The 22,911-nt window shown below is 42.0% G+C and overlaps 1 protein-coding gene across 1 annotated transcript in view; it reads left to right on the forward strand.

The window, feature by feature from the left end:
- The window catches only part of EDIL3 (EGF like repeats and discoidin domains 3), a 230,735-nt gene that overhangs the window by 196,364 nt on the left and 11,460 nt on the right, over positions 1 to 22,911 (forward strand). Inside the window, exon 10 of the mRNA XM_081213423.1 lies at positions 17,394 to 17,549. Within this exon, the coding sequence (XP_081069549.1) occupies positions 17,394 to 17,549 (156 nt within the window). The remainder of the gene's footprint in view (positions 1 to 17,393; positions 17,550 to 22,911) is intronic.

A 22,911-nucleotide genomic window follows, 5' to 3' on the forward strand; every position in this document is an offset into this window, starting at 1 on the left:
CCCCCAGACTTGAGATTCTTCACCCATGATCATCATCAGAGCACCCTAGTTCTTATAGCTCTCTAGGCAAGATCAAAAATTTACAATTCTTTAGGCTGAAGGCTTGCTGGCAGTTACAGCCTTAGGGCTTTTGGTAATGGCATTTCTTGAAGTCGGAAACAAGGCTATAACAGTGCACCCCACTTTCCCACTTTGTGACAAGGGTGTCTTCCTTGAATAGATAGAAATAGACAAGGGTGTCTTCCACTCCTCCCCACTGAAATCCTGCACACAGTTACCTGGGAGTAAGTCCTACTGAGCTCAGCAAGCTTTAATTCTGAGTAGGCCTTGCACTGTGAGTCTCAAACAATATTCTGGACCCTATTGATTTCAGAGGAACTTAAGTTCATCTCTGGGTGCCCCTGCCAAATGAGCTGTGGCAGGTGGTTAATTGATATAATTTTCTATGTTGCTATGGTATGCCCTCTCCAGAGAGGCTCACTTGGTACCCACATGATGATCCTGTAGACCACCAGGTGAAATGCCTTTTTATTTTCTCAGGTGTTTTAAACTCTGAAGAAATTTCAGTGCTTTTTCAAATGCTGTTTTATGTGGTTTGCTGCTGGTGGTTTTATATCTTCTGTTTCTGCTTCTTCTTTTCATTGTGATTGTTACAATTTTGTGTTCACCACCCTGAAGACATTAGTTGTTGCCTGGTATACACATGTAGTTAATGAAATAAATAATAAAGATATGCCAAATAGGCCATAGTGTGAATGAGCTAGACTTATTGAGAAGGTGGGGGGCAGGAAACAGAGGTGGTTTCTACAAATTAAGAACCTTTCTCTACAATTTTCCTTTAAACTCTTTATTCTGCAAACGATATTCTTTGCCCTGCATTAAAGTATATAAGCAAATTAAATTTTAATACAGCAGAACACTACCCAAAACATTAAAATTAATTATTCAAATTCAATCTGTAATCCAATTTTACAGAAAGAGTCCCAGCATAGCATTTTCACCATCAAAGCAATTTGATTTCTTTAAAAAAGGGAAAAAAAGAAACTCAGCCTTGAGGTGAGTATTTGTTGGGTAATTTGGTGTTATGTATTTTTACGTGACTGGCTCCATATTGTGCAACAGACTCAAGAAAGAAAACATCATAAGACAGGCCAATAAAAGCATTGCCCAAACACTCACTTGTAAAATTTGTTGTTTTGAGCACAGCAGTGAAGTAAATTAATCAGAATGTGGAACGGGTATAAATGGCTGCCTTGCATTCCTGTTATTTGAATATTAATTATTTTATAGCTTAAAACTTAGTGTCACATAGCCTGACAAACTTGGTTGTAGCTGTCTGCTGGGATTTTACAGCTCACAAACTGCCATTAACTATCCCCATTAAACTCATTTAAATGTTTTTAACAGGATGCTTAGTATCCAAGATAAACAATAAGTACTTGAAGACTTCTATATTATGTAAATAACATGAACTGGGTCCTAGGGAAACCTAATGCTGTATGTATCTGCTTTAAGGAATAAAAGGTAATTGTCAAGCAAAATAACCTAAAAGCTCATACCAAGAACTAACTTAGTTGGTCTTTAAGGTGCTACTGGAAGGAATTTTTTTATTCTAAAATATTCTGAATATTCTTGAAGCACTGCCTTTTGTAGGGTGCCACTAAAACATACAGAATGGAGAAGACAAGGGCAGAACTGTCTTCTCAGATCCCAGCATGACACCACTAAGCTAAGTAGTCCATTGATTCCTCCTGAATATTTCCAGGTATTGAGCAACAACCAAGATTTTGGACTAGACCACATGGATCTGAGTCTTTTTGTCTAGATTCCTTCCCCACCTCTTTGCATCCCTTTCAGCTTCCTTGCCTACCAGTTCAGGCCCAGTGCAGGGCTCAGCATAGTCAGGTACCTTCAGAGAGCCTGGAAACTCAGAAGGCCCATCATTGATCCTGCCAACCCATCAGAATCACTGGGGCCACTTGCCCCTGCCGCCCATGGAATGGCACTGTTGCTGCTTTTTCAACAACTGCCAGTCATTCACCTGGGTGATGGTGTCAGAGCTTTTTAATGAGAACGCAGCTTGTTCTGTTGAGTTCTCATAGCAACATCCCCAAATGCAGTGCCTGTAACAACCCCAGCCCCTTCACCATCTGCCCAGTGGAGCCCTACCACAGCATGAAAATGCATATTTCTTCCTTTTTAGTTAACTCCTCCTGAATATTTCCAGGTATTGAGCAACAACCAAGATTTTGGACTAGACCACATGGATCTGAGTCTTTTTGTCTAGATTCCTTCCCCACCTCTTTGCATCCCTTTCAGCTTCCTTGCCTACCAGTTCAGGCCCAGTGCAGGGCTCAGCATAGTCAGGTACCTTCAGAGAGCCTGGAAACTCAGAAGGCCCATCATTGATCCTGCCAACCCATCAGAATCACTGGGGCCACTTGCCCCTGCCGCCCATGGAATGGCACTGTTGCTGCTTTTTCAACAACTGCCAGTCATTCACCTGGGTGATGGTGTCAGAGCTTTTTAATGAGAACGCAGCTTGTTCTGTTGAGTTCTCATAGCAACATCCCCAAATGCAGTGCCTGTAACAACCCCAGCCCCTTCACCATCTGCCCAGTGGAGCCCTACCACAGCATGAAAATGCATATTTCTTCCTTTTTAGTTAACTCCCAAAGGTTTCCCTTCTTTATTCACCAGATCACGTTAAAGAAAGTTCATCAGTTCTCTTTTCCTCTCTTAGAATCATAGAGTTGGAAGAGACCACAAGGGCCATCTTCTTCCTCTTTGGCTCATCTTCTCCCCCTCATCATTGTCTCCACCCCTTCCACTTTTGGAATAGCTTTTGTACTTGTGCCTTGCAATGAAGTGAGGTTAGGTTGATGCTTTGCTTCGCTCTTAAAAGGCTCTCTTTTCTTGGTGAAGTCCTAAAGTCTTAACTGTGCAGCCCCTTTCAGAAAACCTTGCTGTGATATTCCATTATCTGGAACAAAAATCCTAAGTAACTCACAATAGCTGATATTAATTTCACCAACATGTTAGTTTGCTAAGCTAGCTCTGCCAAATGAATACTAGTCTGGCAGGAACAGAGTCGGGAACTACAGAGTAAATGGTTCTCCCATTACCACCCATAGCTTCCCTATAGTCCCTAATCAAGGAACAACTCACAGAACATAGAATCAAATTCAGAATGCCAGGTACGTTTCCAAGCAAGCATGGTAGCATATCCATCTGCTTTTGCTAATGTTGAGGAAGTTATCTTACATGAGGCCAGACTGTTTGCCCACCTACAGCAATGCTCCAAGGTCACAGGCAGAAATCTTTCCCTACTGCCAGATCTTTTTTTACTGGCGATAGCAGGCATTGAACTTGGAACCTTTTGCAAACTAAGCATGCACTCTACTGCTGAGCTATGGCAGCATTCCCTGCAAAGATGCTTTCATCTTCTCACTTTTGCATGATTGTCCTGGCTCCTCTTCCAAAGCAAAAGTCTTGTTCCTAGACAAATATGTCTTAGACCAAGATGGGAAAGACATAGTATTAAACAATAAGGTGCCTCTGAAAACATTCCAAGCCTAGGGATTTATTTTCATTGCCAGAAGAGAGCTTTCACACTAAAACCCTATCCTTTCGTTATTTTAGCAGCCTAATTTAGGGAGATAACATTGATGTTGCTATTGTTAAACCATTAGAGCCAGAAACTCTTGCTGATCTACTGTAAGTGATCCACAATCTACCAGGAGATCCCAATCTACCCACTGCAGTCTAAAAGATGAAAGCGATGAGGCAGGAAAGCATTTGATAAATTAGTCATGAAGATACATCAACTAGCAGGCGCCGTTTTTGAGAAGAGTGATTGATTCAGTTAAGTGCCTGAACAAAATCACTGAAACAGAGTATCTATTTCGGTGGCAGGAAACACGAAACTGAGAGCGTAGAGCTGGATACCGATTGTGAGCATAAACATAGAAATAATGCCATATGCATGATATTTACAAGGATATCATGTATTTGTGTGCCTAGTAGCTATTTTTTTCTAAGTTTTTTCTAGGATGAGTGTAGTCTTGTGTCGATGGTCTAGCCTTGCAAAGTAACCATGATCCATTTTATGTCTTACTATCAGCTAACATAGAAAAATAATTTAATTCATGTTCCAGAACTTGGGCATTGCCAAAGCCTATCTGCATCACAGTTGTAGTGAGTGGGTGGTGTCCATCTTCCTGTGCTTGTTAGCAATTCAAAATGTTGATTGGAATATCCCTGGACCAGAGTATTCTAGGGCAGGAGTGGTCAGTGTTGTTCTCTCCAGATGTTTTAGACAACTCCCTTTTCCTCTGACCAATGGCCTGAGTGGCTGGGGTTGATTGGAGCTGTAGCCCACAATGTCTGGAGGGCACTACATTGCTTATCACTAGTCATATATTTCTTCTTCTTCTTCTTCTTCTTCTTCTTCTTCTTCTTATTATTATTATTATTATTATTATTATTATTCGAGATTTTGTTGGTTTACATAAGTACATGCCTTGTCTCTTTTTTCAGGTTGTAGAATCTTTTTCTTTGTTTCTTTTTACATTTGAAGTGAGACGTTAATGTTGCATGCAGAATAAACTAGTCGTGTTTTTTGAGATGATGTTGGTCTGCAGTGACCACATTCATTGTCTTCCTCCATCTCCCTCTCTCTCTTCCTATTCAGCTAATGGTTTTATGTCACTGATAGAAATGCCTTCCAATTGAACTTAACCGCTATAACCATATAAAGATATTGTAGCAACATAATAGCACAGTCAAAGATTTAACTATGGCCATAGAAAAAAGGAAAGTTATTGCCTCTTCTCCATTATTGGAATCGTATTTCCATGTTAAAGGCTACTGACGCTGCCTATCTACAATACATGGGCCATATTTGCCTAGAAACAGCATGCCATGACTATGAGTCATTCCTTGCTAATCACTATTTATCACTGCAATTAGCAAAGCAATCTTCAATGTGCCAGCAACATAAGGTTCATTCAGAATTTATAGAGTACAGATCAGCCAGAAGTCTGGCATCCCAATCCTAAACACATTTGGCTGAAAATAAGAGCCTCTGAGTTCAATGCAACATATTTCAAAGTAAGAGCCAATTCACAAGGCAACCTTCTAGCTACCCCCCCCCCCCTTTGTCCTTGGTAACTTAAAGTTCCACAGCATGCGGATAGTTGCAGGTGACCATTTGTATAGGAAAATGCATAGGAAAACCATTCTGCAGTGTTGCTAAAATGATTATGGAAAGCTGTATTTAAGGCAGCAGCCTTAGCGAGGTGGGAACCTATCACTAGCTATAGCTACTGTTGCTGGTTCTGGCTCCTCTTCCATTTATTTGAACATGGAACTTCCCTGGTAATGTAGAAGAGGGCACAATAGATATTATTTTAAAGGCTAAACAGGGTTACACGGGTGAAGGCAAATGGACTCCCCCACCACTGGCCTGTGGCTTACCTTCCTACAGTCACTCACCCCAAATCGATCAGTGTCCAATAGCCAAGGTGACATCTGATTCTGGAGCCCAGCTAAAAGGCAGATGTCTGAAAGAAGGAGCTGTAGGGAGATAGGTTTAGGGTGACAGGTGCAGTGGCAGACCTCGGGGTCTCAAATTTCAGTCATGTCCTGTGTGATGCCAAAATGGGGGGGGGCTCTCTCACTCCATTTTTATTAATAGCTGTGCCATCCCTGGTGGCACCCCTGAAGCCCCATGCCCAGTGCAGTCAACCCACAGCGCTCCTCGAAATCTGCCTCTGACAGGTGTTCTTCACTCCTTAGCCATAAGCACAGGGAGAGGGGATATTTTGTTCTTGAGAGGAAACTGAGGCAGGCAGAGGGGAGATATGGACCTGGAGAAGGAAACACGGGGGGGGGGGGTTGATGAGCAGAGGAAGCAAGGATTTACCTGCTTGTATATGTGTCTAAACCACAGAGCCTAGGGCTTGCCAATCAGAAGGTTGGCAGTTTGAATCCCTGCAATGGGGTGAGGTCCCGTTGCTCGGTCCCAGCTCCTGCCAACCTAGCAGTTCAAAAGCACGTCAAAGTACAAGTAGATAAATAGGTACTGCTCCGGCGGGAAGGTAAATGGCGTTTCCGTGCGCTGCTCTGGTTTTCCAGAAGCGGCTTAGTCATGCTGGCCACATGACCCAGAAGCTGTACGCCAGCTCCCTCGGTCAATAAAGCGAGATGAGTGCTGCAACCCCAGAGTCATCCGCAACTGGACGTAACGGTCAGGGGTCCCTTTACCTTTACCTATACGACAAATATACATTGCAGGCATTTAAAATGTGTGCTTTTCTTGGGGACTAAATTCAAACAATTTTAGACAAGGCAACATTTAAGATTTCATCTTAGAGTATTGGCTTAGAAATAACACTATGAATCAAGAGGTGTCCAGTTCAAGTGTCATCTTAAGCATAGCACTCTCTCTTATGATCAGTCGCCCATGTGCACTATGATTTGTCACATGTGCAATAATGCTGATCTACTTCACAGGGCAATCAAAGGGATTATTGTTAACCTTTGCTTTGAACACTGTGAATAACTAGACAAGTGCTACAAACCGCTATTATTAAGAGATGGGAGATTTAAAAGATTTTCTTTTAAAGTGACATATCTCAAGGACAGTATACAAGTTTCTTGGCTGAATTCAAGTAAGCAATTCCATTAGTGAGAGGATGGGCTCTTGTTGTGCAATGGTACTTACCCTCCCTTCATGCCGCCTATGCTTTCCCCAAATTTGCTCTGGGGGAGTCTGGAGAACTCCAGAACAGCATAAAAGAGGAGCGAAAGGAAGGTCGTTCCTTCAGGCAAGCAGAAAAGCTTGTGCTGATAGAACTTTTGTTGTAGCATGATGATGAATTCTTCACAAAATCCTAGTGCATTCTTTTTCACCAAGCAAGAACATAAATCTGGCTTTTTTTAATATTATGTCAGCTGCAATCTTTTCAAAGAGATCAAGGTAAAGCTGGGGGTGGAGGTTCCAAAAGGGGTTCATGAAGAGGGCTAGCAAATGGGTGAACTGTATTACAGACCCTCAGAAAGAAATAAAAAACTGTTAGGCAGACAGGTTGTGGGGTAAAAGTGTGTCAGCTTCCCCTTGGGCTGATGTGATATGATTCGACGCACCTTTCTTGGGAAAGGTGTGTGGGAGATGTTTTTATTTTGATCCAATGGCACTGCAATGAATTCATAATATGTAACTGGGGCATCTGCTTCTGTAAATACATTTAAAGTGCATAAAATGAACATAATTTATGGAAATATTGCCTGAGTTGATGATGTTAGTAGGAGTGTAAGTGTCAACTTTCAAGAGAGCCAACATTTTACTTTGCATTCCTTGCTTTAATTTTCCTTTGATAGCACTTACTGATGTGTCTGCAACTCATGAAATAGACTGCATAGTATTATATTAAGGAAGAAACATAACGAAACTCGCTAAGTTTTCTTTTCAAAATGTCAAGAGTCTTTTGCTTTAGTCCTCAAGAATCCCTGTATGTCAACCACAGTATTTAAATAAGCTTAACTTTTTAGAGGTTTAGGCCTTTGTTCAATAAATAATTTGTAAAGTGGAGTTCTAACTTTCTGGGTGGTGTAAGTGAAGGTGATGTAAGTTATATTAAGAATAATACTGCACAAGTCATCAGCACAAATGTATTTTCAGTCCCTGAGCATGGGTTTATATTGTCATTTCAATAAGGTTGCTATGTTGCATTCATGCTTATATTGATTTTCAAAGCAACCTCAATTGTTTGATTGCCATAATGAGCTATTTCTAGAGCAATTTAGTTTTGAAAGCTGGTGCTCAATGCATAACGTATGGTGACAGGACTGAGTCACTAATAGCAAGTATGAGAGTTCCTTGATATGCAGGCAGGGGCATCCCAATGCATTATTCTGCCTGAACTGAAGGACAAGATGGCACCTTCCCACTGCCAGCTCCATGTAAGGAACCCAACTTGATTGGCAGTTGATTATTACACCAACACTGGCAATGGGATAACATCCTCCACCACACCTGAGACCAGCAGGTGAGCATAGGGTCTTCTTCTTGTTGTTGTTTGGCAATCACTCGTAGCTGAGTAAGATTGTCTTCCATGAATACGGTCTTAATGGTCTGTCCGTAGGTGACTATGGAGGCCAATTCTGGATCCACACGTCCTTCCACAGTGGGGACATAGGTTTCCAGGCAGGAGTTTGCCAAATGTGCCTTCCTTTTAGCTCGATTCTCCCTTGCGTCCTGAAATCGAGTGTCTTCAAAGTCCATGACACCTTTGGTAAAGGTTGTTCTCCAATTGGAGCGTTCGCAGACCAATGATTCCCAATTGTTGGTGTTTATGCTACATTTTTTTAGATTTGCCTTGAGAGAGTCTTTAAACCTCTTTTGTTGACCACCAGCATTATGCTTTTCATTTTTAAGTTCGAAATAGAGTACTTGCTTTGGAAAACTATAATCAGGCATCCAAACAACATGACCACTCCAACGAAGTTGATGTTGAAGAACCATTGCTTCAACACTGGTGATCTTTGCTTCTTCCAGTACACTGACATTAGTTTGCCTGTCTTCCCAAGTGATATGTAAAAACTTTCGGAGACACCATTGCTGGAATCTTTCAAGGAGTTAGAGATGGTGTTTATATCACAAGCAGCAATGAGTCACCTTCAAGTAGATTTCAAGGCCTTGGAAAACACAGGAAAGTGGGGCTATACAGTCTGTTACTTGTGAGGACCCCAATGAGGAAGCTTAGTCTGGAGAGAAGAAAACTCAGCTTGCAGGCAGCCTACACAACGAAGAGCTTAACCCCACTATCTTCTATGTGGCCTCGAGACAACATGTAGCTGTGGGAAATGCCTATACAGTGGTGCCTCGCAAGACGAAAAGAATCCGTTCTGTGATTCTCTTCGTCTAGCGGTTTTTTCGTCTTGCGAAGCAAGCCCATTGACGGATTAGCGCTATTAGCGGCTTTTAGCAGCTTTTAGCGGCTTTTAGCAGCTTTTAGCGGCTTAGCGGCTTAGCGAATCAGCTGATAAGTGGCTTAGCGGCTTAGAAAAAAGGGGGGAAAGGGGGGAAAAACCCGCAGGAACTCGCAAGACATTTTCGTCTTGCGAAGCAAGCCCATAGGAGATTCGTTTTGCGAAGCACCTCCAAAACGGGAAACTCTTTCGTCTAGCGAGTTTTCCGTCTTGCGAGGCATTCGTCTTGCGGGGCATCACTGTATAGTCCTCATTTGTTCTTTCGTTGTTGTATTTTAGATTTGATTCGACTTTGTGTAGCGATGTATTAGAGAAGTGTACATCTCTAATACAAAGGCAGGTTGATATTTTAATCCTTAAGCAGTATTGCAAGGCTTTGATTTATATTTCCCTGTAGCCCAAGAGATCAAAAAGAGTATCAGAAAAGTACTAATAGCTTAGGGCAGACACTTTGTTAAATGCTGGATGTAGACCAGGTAAGCAGCAGTGAGTACCAAGATGAATCATAGTCTATGTGGTTGTTTACAGTAGAGCGAAATTAAATTATATGAGTGCTCTGGCTTAGTTGTTTCCATTCCCACACTCCCTATAATTTTATAGCCGTGATATATATAATTTTGTCCCTGGGGGACTTTATGTTGTTGTTGTTTTAATCCACTTTCCCTGAAGTGAATTGTGATAGAAGCAGTTGGAGTTGTTTTAAACTTGCTTTGATTTTGATTTCTTTTCCTTCCCATTTATTTTACCCATGGGTTAGTGGCAGTTGATTATACACCAAACATTCCTGTAATACTTCTTCTAGAGGGTAAAGCAAAATCATATCGATGGAGAATCTCTGTGTTCCCATAAGCCAATGGTTGATGCAAGACCTCTCCTCCTACCAGAGGGGAGGGGTTGTGAGTGGGAGCCGGTTCCCACTTCAGCAGGGAGGCATATTCGGCCCCCTGCATCAGTTATCCCAGCTGCCGCACCATGCCCTTTAGCCAGCCAATAGGGCTGGATTGGGGGTGGGGTTTAGCCAAAGTTAAGCAGCCGTAGCAGTGCCATGCCCCATTCTCCTTCCTGAATTCAACGGATCACCCGCCCACCCTCCCTTTAGGTCATATCTATGCTTTTGACCTTGCTATGGACTTTGGTTGGTTGCCTTGGTTGCCCAGGGGGCCTGGTAGGAATTTTTATCCATTTGGCAAATTGGCACCAGCCTCTTGGTTTTTCGCCTGCCTCGTAGCAAATCGGATATTGGCAGTTAGGCATTGGAATATGTGTCGTGTGGACTTCCGGGTTGGTGCCTCCGGCAATGGCGGAGTTCCTCTGATCGGGAGGAACTTGCCCCGTGGGAATTTGGGTCTGTACTGCCGCAGCGAAGGCGGAGACCCGTAAAAATCACAGGCGGGAGAAGCCTGTGAACGTGGGATTCGGCGGGCACCTTTTGCGCCTCCCCTACTCGTGGGGGAACCCGATTTCGGGGACCCAGAGCGACGTGGGGTGAGTGGCGCGGTGCTTCAACTCATCTGCTTCTTCCATGGAGCGAAGCCGCATAGCTGTTGCCGGAGAGCACTGACTTTTTCCTGTGGACAATTTGACTCCAAAGTAATTACCCATGAGTAGAGCTGATACGGGAGAATCGGATTTTAAATGTTTAATTTGGCATCGAAACGGGGAGGTTCAAAACAGGAAGTCTGCCTTCCCTATTTGTAAATAGAGTGAGGCAAGGAGTCTGTAAGCTGAAGTCTTGGAAAGCCTTTTGTAAAAAAATAGATTTCCATCGGTAAAGAGTATAAAATCCCCCTTGGAGGCAGGAGAAGAGGGGGGAAGCTGTGGACTGAGTATGCCTGCAGGAGAGAGTAAAGAGAGTTAAAATACTGCCGCTCTGACCCTGGAAACGGGCTGCTAGTAGGACTGACGTTTTGGAATGTCCATTGACAGCACTTAGAATGTTCCTTGACAGCTAGCAGAATAAGAGAGATATATTGTTTCTACTGTCTCCGGATGCTTCTAAAAAGGAGTAATAAAGTAACTGAAAACTGAAACTAACTTTGGATTGTACGAGTTGCGCTTAAAGGTGACATTCTTGACTATTATAAATAGAAACTGTTTCCCCCTAGTGGAAGTTTCTGAAATTGGTTACTTTATAAGAGCTGGGCTAGGGGAGTTTCCAGCTGCAAGATAAAAACTGTGTGACTCTGGGATTGACCTTGAATCTCTTAAGTGTTATGGCAAATGGAAAGGAAAGAACAGATGAAATGTCAACAGAAGAGGCCTTAGTGGTCGCATTATTGAAAATAAATGACTCGCTGGAACAGCTTCACAAGAAAACAGAAGTGATGAATGTGAAAGCGGACGCTGCAAATAATAAAATTGATTTAATTGTAGAAAGTTTAAATAATCTGGGACAAAAGGTGAACACCAACACAGAAACCACCCAGAAATTGACACAGGAATCTACCTTAATACGTCAAACTGCAGATGAAGTCAGGGAGAAAACCTTTGCTGCTGAATGTAAAACAACACAATTGGAGTGTGTGAGAGCCCCATACATTCAAAAGCAACTTGATGAATATAAGCTGACATTTGCTATGATGGAGCTTAAAGAAAAATAGATGAATTTGAGGATCAGAACCCCACCAGAACTGGGAAAGGAAAGTTTGACAGAGCTTCAGGAGGAGACAGGATCAACATCGGCTGAGAAAGAGAGATTTTTGGGGGTCAGTAGGACCGCCAAAAATGTGAATTTACTTAAGGGTAACTGTGAAGGACGTTGGATTGAAGAGAAGGGGGATTGGGAAATATGGACAAATGTGAAGTAGTTATGGTTGGGCCGAGCTGTTGTGGTAGGGATGAGGGTTGCTGTGTTGCCGGGGATGTTGCTTTTGTGTCAAAAAGTGCAAGTTTTGGATGGGAGGGATTGTTTCAGGAGGTGGCAGAGGGATGTTCCTGGATTGGTTTGGCAGGGCAGGAACCCTCAAGTAAAACTTAAGATATTGACGGATCATCTGCTTTTGCTGGCTGAGAGAATGGCTGTCTTTTAAAAGCACTGAAGTGTTGGATAATGGCAGATGAAGTTGATGGACTAGACGGAATTGGCGGAAAAGACTGGCAAGATCCGAGACCAGGGAGAAGAGTCGGTGGAAGAAGACTGGGAAAAGTTTAAAGACTATTTATAGAAATATTGTAAAATTATTGAATGTTAGAAGAATGTTGGAATGAAATTATATGGCTTCAGTAGAAATGTTATAAGGAATTAAGTATAAATAGATTAATAGAGTATTAAAGGAAAATAAGGTTAAAAGGTGTTAAGATAATTATAGGATAGAAAACAGGGGAAGATGGTAAGGAATTGCTGAAATAATTAATAGAAGTGGAATACAAAAAGGGAGGTGTGAGGAAGCCGTGGAAATATGGGAAAGAAAGATAAGATATTGGAAGTTTTTTCTTTTTTCTTTTTTTCCCTTCTTTCTTTTGATGTGTTTTTAAAGTGTTTTTGTTTTGTTTTGTTAATTTTTATGTAGTGTTTTTGTATTATAATGTATTGTTTTTTCTTTGTTTTTTCTCTTGTAAGTGTTTAAATTGTTGTAAAAGTAATAAATATTATTATTTAAAAAAATGGAATATGTGCCGTGTGTCGGAGGACAGGTTGTGGCCAGCACCTACCCCTCCCCTTGTTGGGTATTCCATTAAAGGGATCCGGCGGTCGTGGATCCTGTCCGACGCCCTTGCTGGTGGCTAGGGCCATGGCACGACCCCCAGTGACGTCAGGGAGAGCTTCCAATTGCATTTGTATCAACAAGCTCCTCCCACTGGTTGTTAACCCTTGAATGACTCTCAGCTGAGTGGGGTGGAGTCATGTATAGATTGTTTGATCCAATGCCTAAGCCAATACCACTCACATGCGGTAACCAATAAAGTTGTGGCCTTATTTAGCCCATTAACCTAAAATACATGTGTCCTTGTGTCTTATTTATCTCTAAGCAGGTGGCGGGTCCTTGACTCACAAAACCATTGTCATGGCAAATAGGCAGCGATGATCAGAGTTGTGCTCCAGCAATATCTGGAGGACTTCAGGTCCACCTGCCCAAGGATGGGAGGCCTGTAGAGGTCAAGATTGTCTAAGACAACTCCACATAGAGTGCATTGGTGTATTCCAGCCTGGTGATGGAGATGAAAGCTCTATGGACCACAGCAACTCTCTCATCTCTCCGATCCATGCAGCCTGTGCTGATGTAGTACTGATAATCCAGGTTGACATAACTGTGTCAGATGAACTCCTCCCAACTCACCCACCCAGATCTCAATAATACACACCAGACTGGCACCCTCATCCACGATCAAATCAAATCAAATAATGGATGAGCATGGTATCATTATGTACAGATCAGGTGTTAAACAACAGCATGCACAGGCCAGTGGGTACAGCAAATGAACAACCCACCTTTAATTGCCTTTTCCCAGCCAGCCTACTTTCCGTAACTCAGTTGGCCATTATGTTTCTTAAGGGAAACAAACTAATTCTTCCATTTCAGCAAGTGCTTCTTGTAAGCTTGTTTGTGGTTCTAATGTGATTTTGTCACTCTTGCTTTAGAGCAACAGAAACATAGCTATGGAAGTAGGTTAAGCAGTGCATAATAATCTTAGCTGACAGACAGTAAAAGTCATTCTGCAAAAAGATTGGCTGAATGAAGCTGCCTCTGAACAAGCTATTGTTGTGTGCATGTGTGAAGAGTGTGCATGTCTAACACCTCTGTATATAATAACAGGCTCTTCCCAGCCTAACTCTAATATAAATATCTCAAAGGGCAGATTTAACCTTGTGAGCTACCGAACAGTAATTTGTGAGCATTTAGCAGTTCAGGAACTGTGTTATCTGTCCACCTTCCTATGTGACTTTCATCTTCTTGTTGTTATAAAATGCAGATGCCTTTTCCTGTGTGCTTTGGGCAATGTTTCTGCAAGTGCTCAGTGGTGTACATTTTGAAGTGCAGAGGCAAAGCATTATGGCCCCCATAGCCACACCCTCGAGGAGTGTCTAATGTTTATCCATATATTAAAAATAATAAACATTGAACAGCAGTGCATAGGATAATACCCAATTTATGAGGATCAACTGACAATCATAGGATAGTGAGCTGATAAAGTGTGGTAAAGCAGCTTGCATACTGGATTTTGATTAAGGAGACCTGGGTTCATATCCCTTATCAGTCCTGTGGTATGACTGCTTTAATGATCTCAGGCAGGCAAGCAAGCCCCGATAAGAATTAATGACTCTCTGGCAGTTTCATGTTACGTTTATTTACAAAAACACATCCAGAGCCCGGCTTCTCACAGGCTTGCATTGAAGGGAGTTGGTCAGTCTGAAACTCCACCCTGCTCACAACAGGGAGGATGCCTGATTCCCGCCCTTCCCCTCTTGCCCTTCTGTTGCACTCTGACCTTGTCTAGTCTATGAGCACAGGGACTGAGAGGCTGGCCTGCCCTCTCCCCACTTCCACTAGATACACCGTCCGTCCTCTGCTCCTCTGCTGGTTGCCTAGCAACACTCTGATCGCCTCCTAACTCTCCTGCTTCTTGAGGGCTATTTGTGTCCTCTTTGTGAAGGGCAGTTGAGCTACCCTTTCTTGGCTCTGCCAGCCCACTTTCTTCTGCAGAGCCAGCCTCTCTCTCACTTGGCTCAATTTCCGAGTCTGACTCTCCCCCTGCACTCGGTTGCATCACGTTCCTGACAACTGCAATCTTAGGCATAGTTACCTAGGAGGAAGCTCTGCTTAATATCTATAAGAATGTATGAAGAGCCTACTGAATCAGGCCAATGTCCCATCTAGTTCAGCATCCTGTTCTCACAGCAGCCAGCCAGATACCTGTAGGAAGCCTGCAAGCTAGACATATGTGCATCATCACTCTGCCCACCTGCAATTCCCAGCAACTTTTCTAACTCTTTGCAAACTCCACAATACTGTACACAGCATACAGTATTCCAAATGTGGTTGCACCATAGATTTGTGTTAACAGTGTTATGATAGCAGTTTTTATTTTTAGTTCCTTTTCTTATGATCCCTATTGAATTTAGCAACACTTTATCTGGGTTGACATGGTTGGGATTGTAGCCTCATTCTCCAAGTTCATCCTAAGATAACATGATTATTTTCATATTGCTACTGATGGGGAAAGAAGTCTAGGTATAGTTGTCATATCAGTCCATCTACAGCAGCAACAACAACCACCCACTTCCAAAAAATCTCAGTGCATGTTCCAGATGCAACTAAAACAAACTAAGCAAAAAATAATTATAAACCTTAAAATAATTGCAAAGTAGCTTAAACATAGAATCCATTTTTATTAGCATTATTTACCAAGGAATCAAGCACCCAGAAATAACACCATGATTATTTTATCATTATTTTAGCAGCTAATAAAAATGCTAATTTGCTGATGAGAGACATATGGATAAAGGAAAGTCAACTGCAACCCATTAAAGCCATAGTGAATGCTAAGAAGGAAATCGTCTCTCTCCCCCCACCCACCCCCAGTTCCTTGATAAGACTGGCAATACCAAAATAAAACTGCTTCCGAGCTCTGCTTTAGCACTTGGATTAGTGAGTCACTTTAGTTGGGGGCTTCCTTTCCCACTTTCAGAAGTGGCTCACCTGCAATTCTAGCTTTCTGACAGCCGTGCTACTACCACTTGCCCCGAGGCAGGCAGGGAAGAGGATGGAGCTCTGTGGGCACACCAGCAGAACCAGTCAGTTGCTTCTGCAAAGGCAACTGCGCCATGTCAGAGACACCACTTTTGGGAAGCTAGCATTGCAGCTATGCCCACCAGGTGCATCACTTCTGCTCACCTTAGTTCAGATACTCAGCTTCTGGAAATCTGAGGCAACACTTTTCTCCCCATTAACTACAATAGGGAAATCAAGAAATGGCTATAATTTCTTTATGCTTTGCCAGAGGATAAGGCCTGCCAGATTGTAGACAAATAGGTGCAGTGGGGCCTGTACTGGGCAGCTTTAGAATTTCAAAGTTTAAAAAAGTACAGGTGACAACTTTTTATTACTTGGCAGAATTGGATGAAATACATAGGTACAACTTTTCCCCCTGAGTGAATGAAGAATGCCAAATGTAGGGGAAGATATTTTTGTGTAAGTGGATCCCTTAATATTTATGGAGCTGGGTTGTTGTTTTTTAAGGACTTCTTTCTCTCCTCCCATCGTTTTTTAGCCCAATTTTATGAGCATGACAAAGATTGTAGAGGTGCCCCTAGGTAGGTAGGTAGGTAGGTAGGTAGGTTCCCTGCAAAATTTCAGGATAGTGAGCTTTGATAAATTAAAAACAGCAGGGTGTGTGTGTGTGTGTGTGTGTGTGTGTGTGTGTGTGTGTGTGTGTGTGTTGATGAATTGGCACCAAAGTGACAGAAAGTACCTCATCCTTAGTGTAGTGGAGAAAATATATGGAAATGTCCTGTAGTATTTGGGCATAGATGTGCACCATATAAATGTACTGTAAGGGGAGCCTTTAAAACTTCAGCCATTCTTCAAACAGATTCCCTTTTGCATATATATATATATATGTAGGTTAAATTAAAAAACAAGGAGGGGGACACATTTCTGCCCTTCCATCTCCATCCTCCTCTGCATGGTCAAGGTGACTGTGCTGCAGGGAAGCCTCCTTCTGACTAGCTGACTAGCCATGGGTCAATGAATTCAGCAGTCACTATGACCAAGCAAGTATCATTGAGATAATTGCAGTTTATGTTTATAGGAATGTGTCTTTAGTCACTGCTATCTGTTCACAAGACTGCCAGTGTGTGTCTTGCCAGCCATGTGCACACAAGGAACATTTGCTTCAGAAACATTTATAGTCCACAATGGGAAACACTGTCTGTGGGTGGCTTTGCTTTACTCAATCCTTGCAATCAAATCCCTGCAATCAGATGGGCATAATAATTCATCTTGTCGGAATGAATTACATAAATATTGTAAAACATTTATGCACCAGAAAGCACGGCAAAAATGCTGAAAATGACATTATGGAAATAAGTCAGAAAAGCAATCTGAAGATCATGGAAGTTCTCATCCAGGATTAGAAAAATGATTTAGCATGGGGTGGAGTGGCAAATTCATTCCAAGCTATTTATTTCAGTGTGCCTTATTCTGTGACTAAATGTTGGAAGTTTTGTGCAAACCAATGTGATTGATAATAATTCTAATAAAAACTGCATTCATTTACTATATCAAACGTGACAATGAATTTCACACATTACTTTCAGTATTATTTTGCCCATTTGTATTAGATCTTCTGTGACCTGGCCAAGAAAGAAACTCTAAACCTTTTTTGAAAATGAATTTGAGAACTCAAAACATTGTAATGTTACCATTTCGTATTTACTTTTTTGTTTTTTTGTTTTTTAGATTGATCTTCTTGTTCCTACAAAAGTGACGGGCATAATTACTCAAGGAGCCAAAGATTTTGGTCATGTACAATTTGTGGGCTCCTATAAACTTGCCTACAGCAACAATGGAGAGCACTGGACCATATATCAGGATGAAAAGCAAAAAAAGGATAAGGTGAGGTAATGAGGCAATTGATATTTGGAAAGCATTTTTTTATAGAAAGCTGCTACATCCCTGGTAATCACAGAGCTAGTAGCCTGCAGGTTAATGTCTGCTGTCTGCTTTATAGGATGTTCATGCCAAAGGGTCTATGGCTAAAAGTCAAGGTGAACAGAAAGAATCGATGTCGTTATGCACCAACATTTATAGATACTTCAGTTTTAGTTGCAGAAATGTGTCAAATTTAAAGCTGTTAAATGGAGAATATATTTTTATATGTATATCATCAAATGCACTTAAAGGAAAACGTTTCATTTTCCGATTTTAAAATTCACTTTTATCCATGGTAAAATGGTTCATAAAATATGCAGGAGTCACCTGGCTTCCTGGGCCCCCTTGGCACATTTGCAAACTTGAGAAACTGTTGTGGGTACCACACACACACACACACCACACTTGGGCCACCTGCCCACCTACACAACTTCCCTGCACACCTACACACTCATTCACCTGGGCCACCCCCCTGCCTGTCTCTGTCTCTTCATCACCCTCCCAACACAGCTGTGATGGCCCAGCAGCAAGTGAAAAGGATTGTGTCATCATACTGTAGTTTGCAGCAGCCTCTGTTGGTAGCCACATGAACTATTGTGTGAAGGCACACTTACATTTTTATTATATGCAAGATAATCAGTACAATACTCTGCCTTCAGGACATACTGTATAGTTCCTGCCTTGCCTGTTTATACTTCAAACAGCAAGGAAATGCACTTAGCTCTCAAATCTGTGGGAGATCTGAGCTAAACATATAATAGAAATCCCAACACAGGGTTAGAAATATATCGCCTGATGAGAGTACACATTTCTAAGTTACATAAGCTTGATAACCACTATATTGCTTCATTGGTGTTCAGTACTGAGTAGATTGAAGGACGTTTATCAGTCAGAGGGGAATTACTAGATCAAATGCCATCATAAAAATGCCGTCTGTTTGCACATGTGGTTGAGATCTAATAAGAAATGTCATGACCCGCAATTCCACTGGAATCATGCTAGGATATTTAAGTGACACTACCAAGCAGAAAGCATTAACTTTCTGGAAAAAGCTTTTCCCAGAATCTATTTATTTATTTATATTAAATTTCTATACCACCCTTCATATGAAGATCACAGGGCAATTTACAATATAAAAACACAAAAATGCATAATCTAAAATAACAGTCACTGGAGCACAGAAAAAATTGGTCCTACCCAAAATTTCAGAGTGGATCTGTAAAATCTAGGGCAAAATGTGGATGTAGAAACTGACAGCATGCATCTGTCTCAAGAAAGACACATTTTTTCTCAAAGTTGGGTATGAGTAATTAGGTTAACTTTTTAACTATATCAAAGTGAGTCAATCACAAAATAGTTCTGTTATAATCCATATTATTTTTATATGTCATAAGCAATGAAAATTCATAGGCAGAAAACTGGTATTCATGAACATCTCTGAAGACTTTGAATTCTATTCAAACTAGCCTGGTGTGCAACTGTTTTTCTAAAGAGGAAGCAGTTCTCCTCCTTCTTGAGGGATGGACGCCGCCTTGTATTATAGCAGCACTGCCAGTTAGCCATTCTTCCCAGATAGCACTCAGCTGGAGCAAGCTGTGTAGTAGAGTTGACCTTCAAATAGTCTACCCCCTGCAGTGATGGTGAGCAGCAATCAAATACAGTTTTCATCTACCATTATCTTCTGAGAATTCCTACCGGGTTTCAGACAGTCTGGCCAGCTATACAAACACAAGTCTAATATTGACCATAGCATGACTCCCTACCATGAATTAATTTCATGTGTGTCCCATCTTTTCTCCAAGATGCTCCTCACAATTTTTTCTTTACTTAGCATCCTGTGAACTACGTTAGGCTAGTCCAAGGTGGCCAGCTGAGCATCACACCTGAGCAGGAATTTGAGCATGGATTCAGACTTAGCATTCTAGCCATGGGCTAGAAGAAAGGTTAACATTGCAATGTAAGCAGTGGGGGTATCATGTATACACTTAAGATTAACGTTTTGCTGGTAGCCGCCCAGAGTGGCTGGGGCAACCCAGTCAGATGGTTGGCATATAAATACAACAGCAGCAACAAGAAGAAGAAGAAGAAGAAGTTGTTAGAGATGGCAGATAACCTTTCTATATACGGATACAAGATTTGAAGGCTTATAATAGTGGCTTTACATGCCCCTGAGTTATCTAGTTTGAATTAAAGCCTGAGCCAAATGAAAATTCCCAGTTTTCCTCCCTGCCTGCCAGATTCCCATTCCCTGAACCACCTTTCCTCTCACATGGAAAGAGAGAAGTCAGCCCCTCCCTCCCATCTCCAATGTCTGATAACGGGAGTAGAACCTAGGGGTGGACAACTTGTGGCCCTCCAGATTCCATTAAAATCCAGCTCCATCAGCACAAGCTGGCATGGGAATGATGGGAATTGTAGACCAGCAACATCTGAAGGGCCATGGGAACTCCATCCCTGGAACAGACCTTAGTAGAACTACGTATTTCATCACTCTCCCTGTGCACCACCACTGCTCCCACACAAGAGATAAGATATTCGGAGTATGGCGATGGAGTGTCTGGTAAAGATGGTGTTTTGTGGGATCAGGGAGTCTGGGAGGGAGGCATGGGCTTATTTACAAATGCCAAGTTGACTCAGAAAATAAATTGACTTATTTCCACTGTTAATCTCACTCAGCTGTATCACTAATTGTAGTTTACAGGGTTTTCCTAGGGACTGCTGCTCATTTTTCCCTCTTCCTCAACTGAATGACTGATTGCAGTATTGGTAGACCTTGGGGAACAATGAAAACGTCTACTTTAAAACATTTTGCATTCACAGTTCGATAGATACATCTTCATTGTTATTCTAAGCACAAACATTCATTTGAAGAGGGAATCTGATGCCCGACTGCTGGGAGGCAACTTTATAAGAAACTCTAGAATCCAAAAATATATATCCTTCTTACAGCTTTGAGCACATCTTTAGGTTCTTCCTGATCCATAGTTAATTCTTTGGCTTGGAATACACACATCAGTGATGTGTAATGCTCATCTTAGAAACAAAGCAAGCATTGTGACCCCCTTTTCTCTGGTTTGGATTTTAATCTGTCCTGAGGAAGAGCACCTCCCTTCCCTTCATCCATGAACCCACAACTAACCTTCTTCCTACTCTCTTGTTTGCTACCACTCTGTTATTTATTAAATTTCTATACTGCTATTCATCTGAGGATCACAGGGCGGCTTGCAGTAACAAACACAGTAACAAACAAAAACAATACCCCACCCCAATACTCTAGTATCACAAGGTTCAAGAACTGGCATCAAACTAGTTTCAAGGTTCAGCCCCACCTGATGTTGTGTAAGCCGCTTTGTGGACAGAGAGAGCATGTATGAAGTAATTTGCCCACAATTTCTACCATAACTTCACAGCCCTACATAGCAAGCTCACTTTTGAGCAAGCTCCAGCTCTGGGAGTGTACAGCTTTCCCACATCTTAGCCACATGGTTCTCTTGGGCATCTTTCCATTCTCACCACATTTGCCACATACACTGGTATTTCTGCCTTTCATAGCCTCTCCTCTCTCGCAAGAGGTGGGGACCAAAATCCCAAGACCCAACTCAAGTGGTTTAGGTCCAAAACCTCACAGAAAGAAGCTGCAGAGAGCTACCTCTTCCTTTGCCCCAGCCATCTTTCTCCTTGCAGGCTTCATTGTGAAGAAGAGGGGACATTGCCCATTTCCTAAATGCAGGCCTCTACGGGATGGCTGGTCACATGGTGCTGCTTTCGAATACTGTCCAGAAACTTCAGCTACTGGAAAATATCCCCACTTGGTCATGAAGCTCATTAGGTGATCTTGGGCCAGTCGCTGCTTCTCATCCTAACCTACCTCACAGGGTTGTTATGGGGATGAAATAATGAGGAGTGAACCATGCAAACCACGAGCTCCTTGGAGAAAATGATGAGATACAAATTCAAAAATAAAACATTTTAAGTAAGTAGGCATTATGAACAGATTACATCAGTTCTATCTTGCCTTCACTGTCCAATTCAAAATGCTGGTTCAGACTTATAAAGCCCTACACAGTGTGGGTTTTCTGTATTTGATAGATCCCCTCCTCCTGTATTTTTCTATCTGTGTACAGCAAGGCCATCTGCAGAGACCCTTTTCCAAGTGCTTTCTTAATCTGAAACTTAGAGGCTGGCTATGACAAGAGAGAGGGGGACTTTTTGGCAGTGGCTCTGGAATGCTCTTCCTATGTAAGCTCACCTGGTGCCCGTGTTGTTGTCCTTTCAGCACCAGGCTATGACCTCTGTGGTTCTCTAAGGCCTTTTAATATCATGTATTTTTCATTCCACCTCACTCTACCTAATGGTGGGGCCACTTTTGCTTCTTTCTCTCCTGATAGTACTTCATCTTTAAACCAGGCTTGGATAGCCCTTGCAAATGTCGGCCTCTCCAAATAGAGGACTGCCCTCTGGACAATAGGACACACAGCCACTATATGCTTAGTATGTACCGGTAGTTAAAGATTTTTGGGATTGCTTTGAAGTGTGAAAAAGCAGCTTTCTAGCAGTGTGTGTGTGTCTGCCACTTATATAGTTGAACCAATATTTTTGATATTCATGACAAAATTTGCATGTTTGATTAGGCACTAAGCAAATGGCATGAAAATCAAATGTATTTCTTTGCTTTTCATCCAAGGCCAATCAGGGCAGCTGGAAGGGCAGGCGCGCGTGCGCACGCACACACACACACACACACACTTATCAGAGTTTTCTTTTTAACTTTAAGGAAAGCAGCAACAGAAGTAAAAAGACTGTTTTGGCTCAGTTCTCATTGCACTTTCAAATGGAGAGGATATGAAAAAGAGCAGTTGCTCCTGCTGTTTCTTTCTGGCGCTTGCCACTTTAACTGCCAGTTATCTGAGTTTAAATCGACACCACGTTCCTCTAGGGATGCAGCCCAGGAGAGCTGCAAAACTATACCCTACATTCTCTTTCTTTCTCTCTCTCTTTGGGTTCATTTTAAATGGTTTGAAAGATATACACGAACACCATCTCTGTGTTTGGACTGAGCTGGAAATCACTGAAATTGGAGCATGTTGAGAAAAATACATTTTGGGGGGGATCTCTCTGGACTAAATGGTAATCATGTTTTCCTCAACTAGAGGTCAGTAGATCACTGTACTTTCAGTGCCATAGTAATGAATACCATACTTGGTGGAGTCTGTTATGGGGAAAGGAATAACTGTGGGTCATATGAAAGGAATTGCCATGTAAAATTAGAAATGCATGCCATGATCTGCAAAATCCTTTTCCGCATGCACTTGGGATGTTGCATGCA

This window comes from Podarcis bocagei (assembly GCF_964188305.1).
Source record: "Podarcis bocagei genome assembly, chromosome: 11".
Classification (NCBI taxonomy): domain Eukaryota; kingdom Metazoa; phylum Chordata; class Lepidosauria; order Squamata; family Lacertidae; genus Podarcis; species Podarcis bocagei.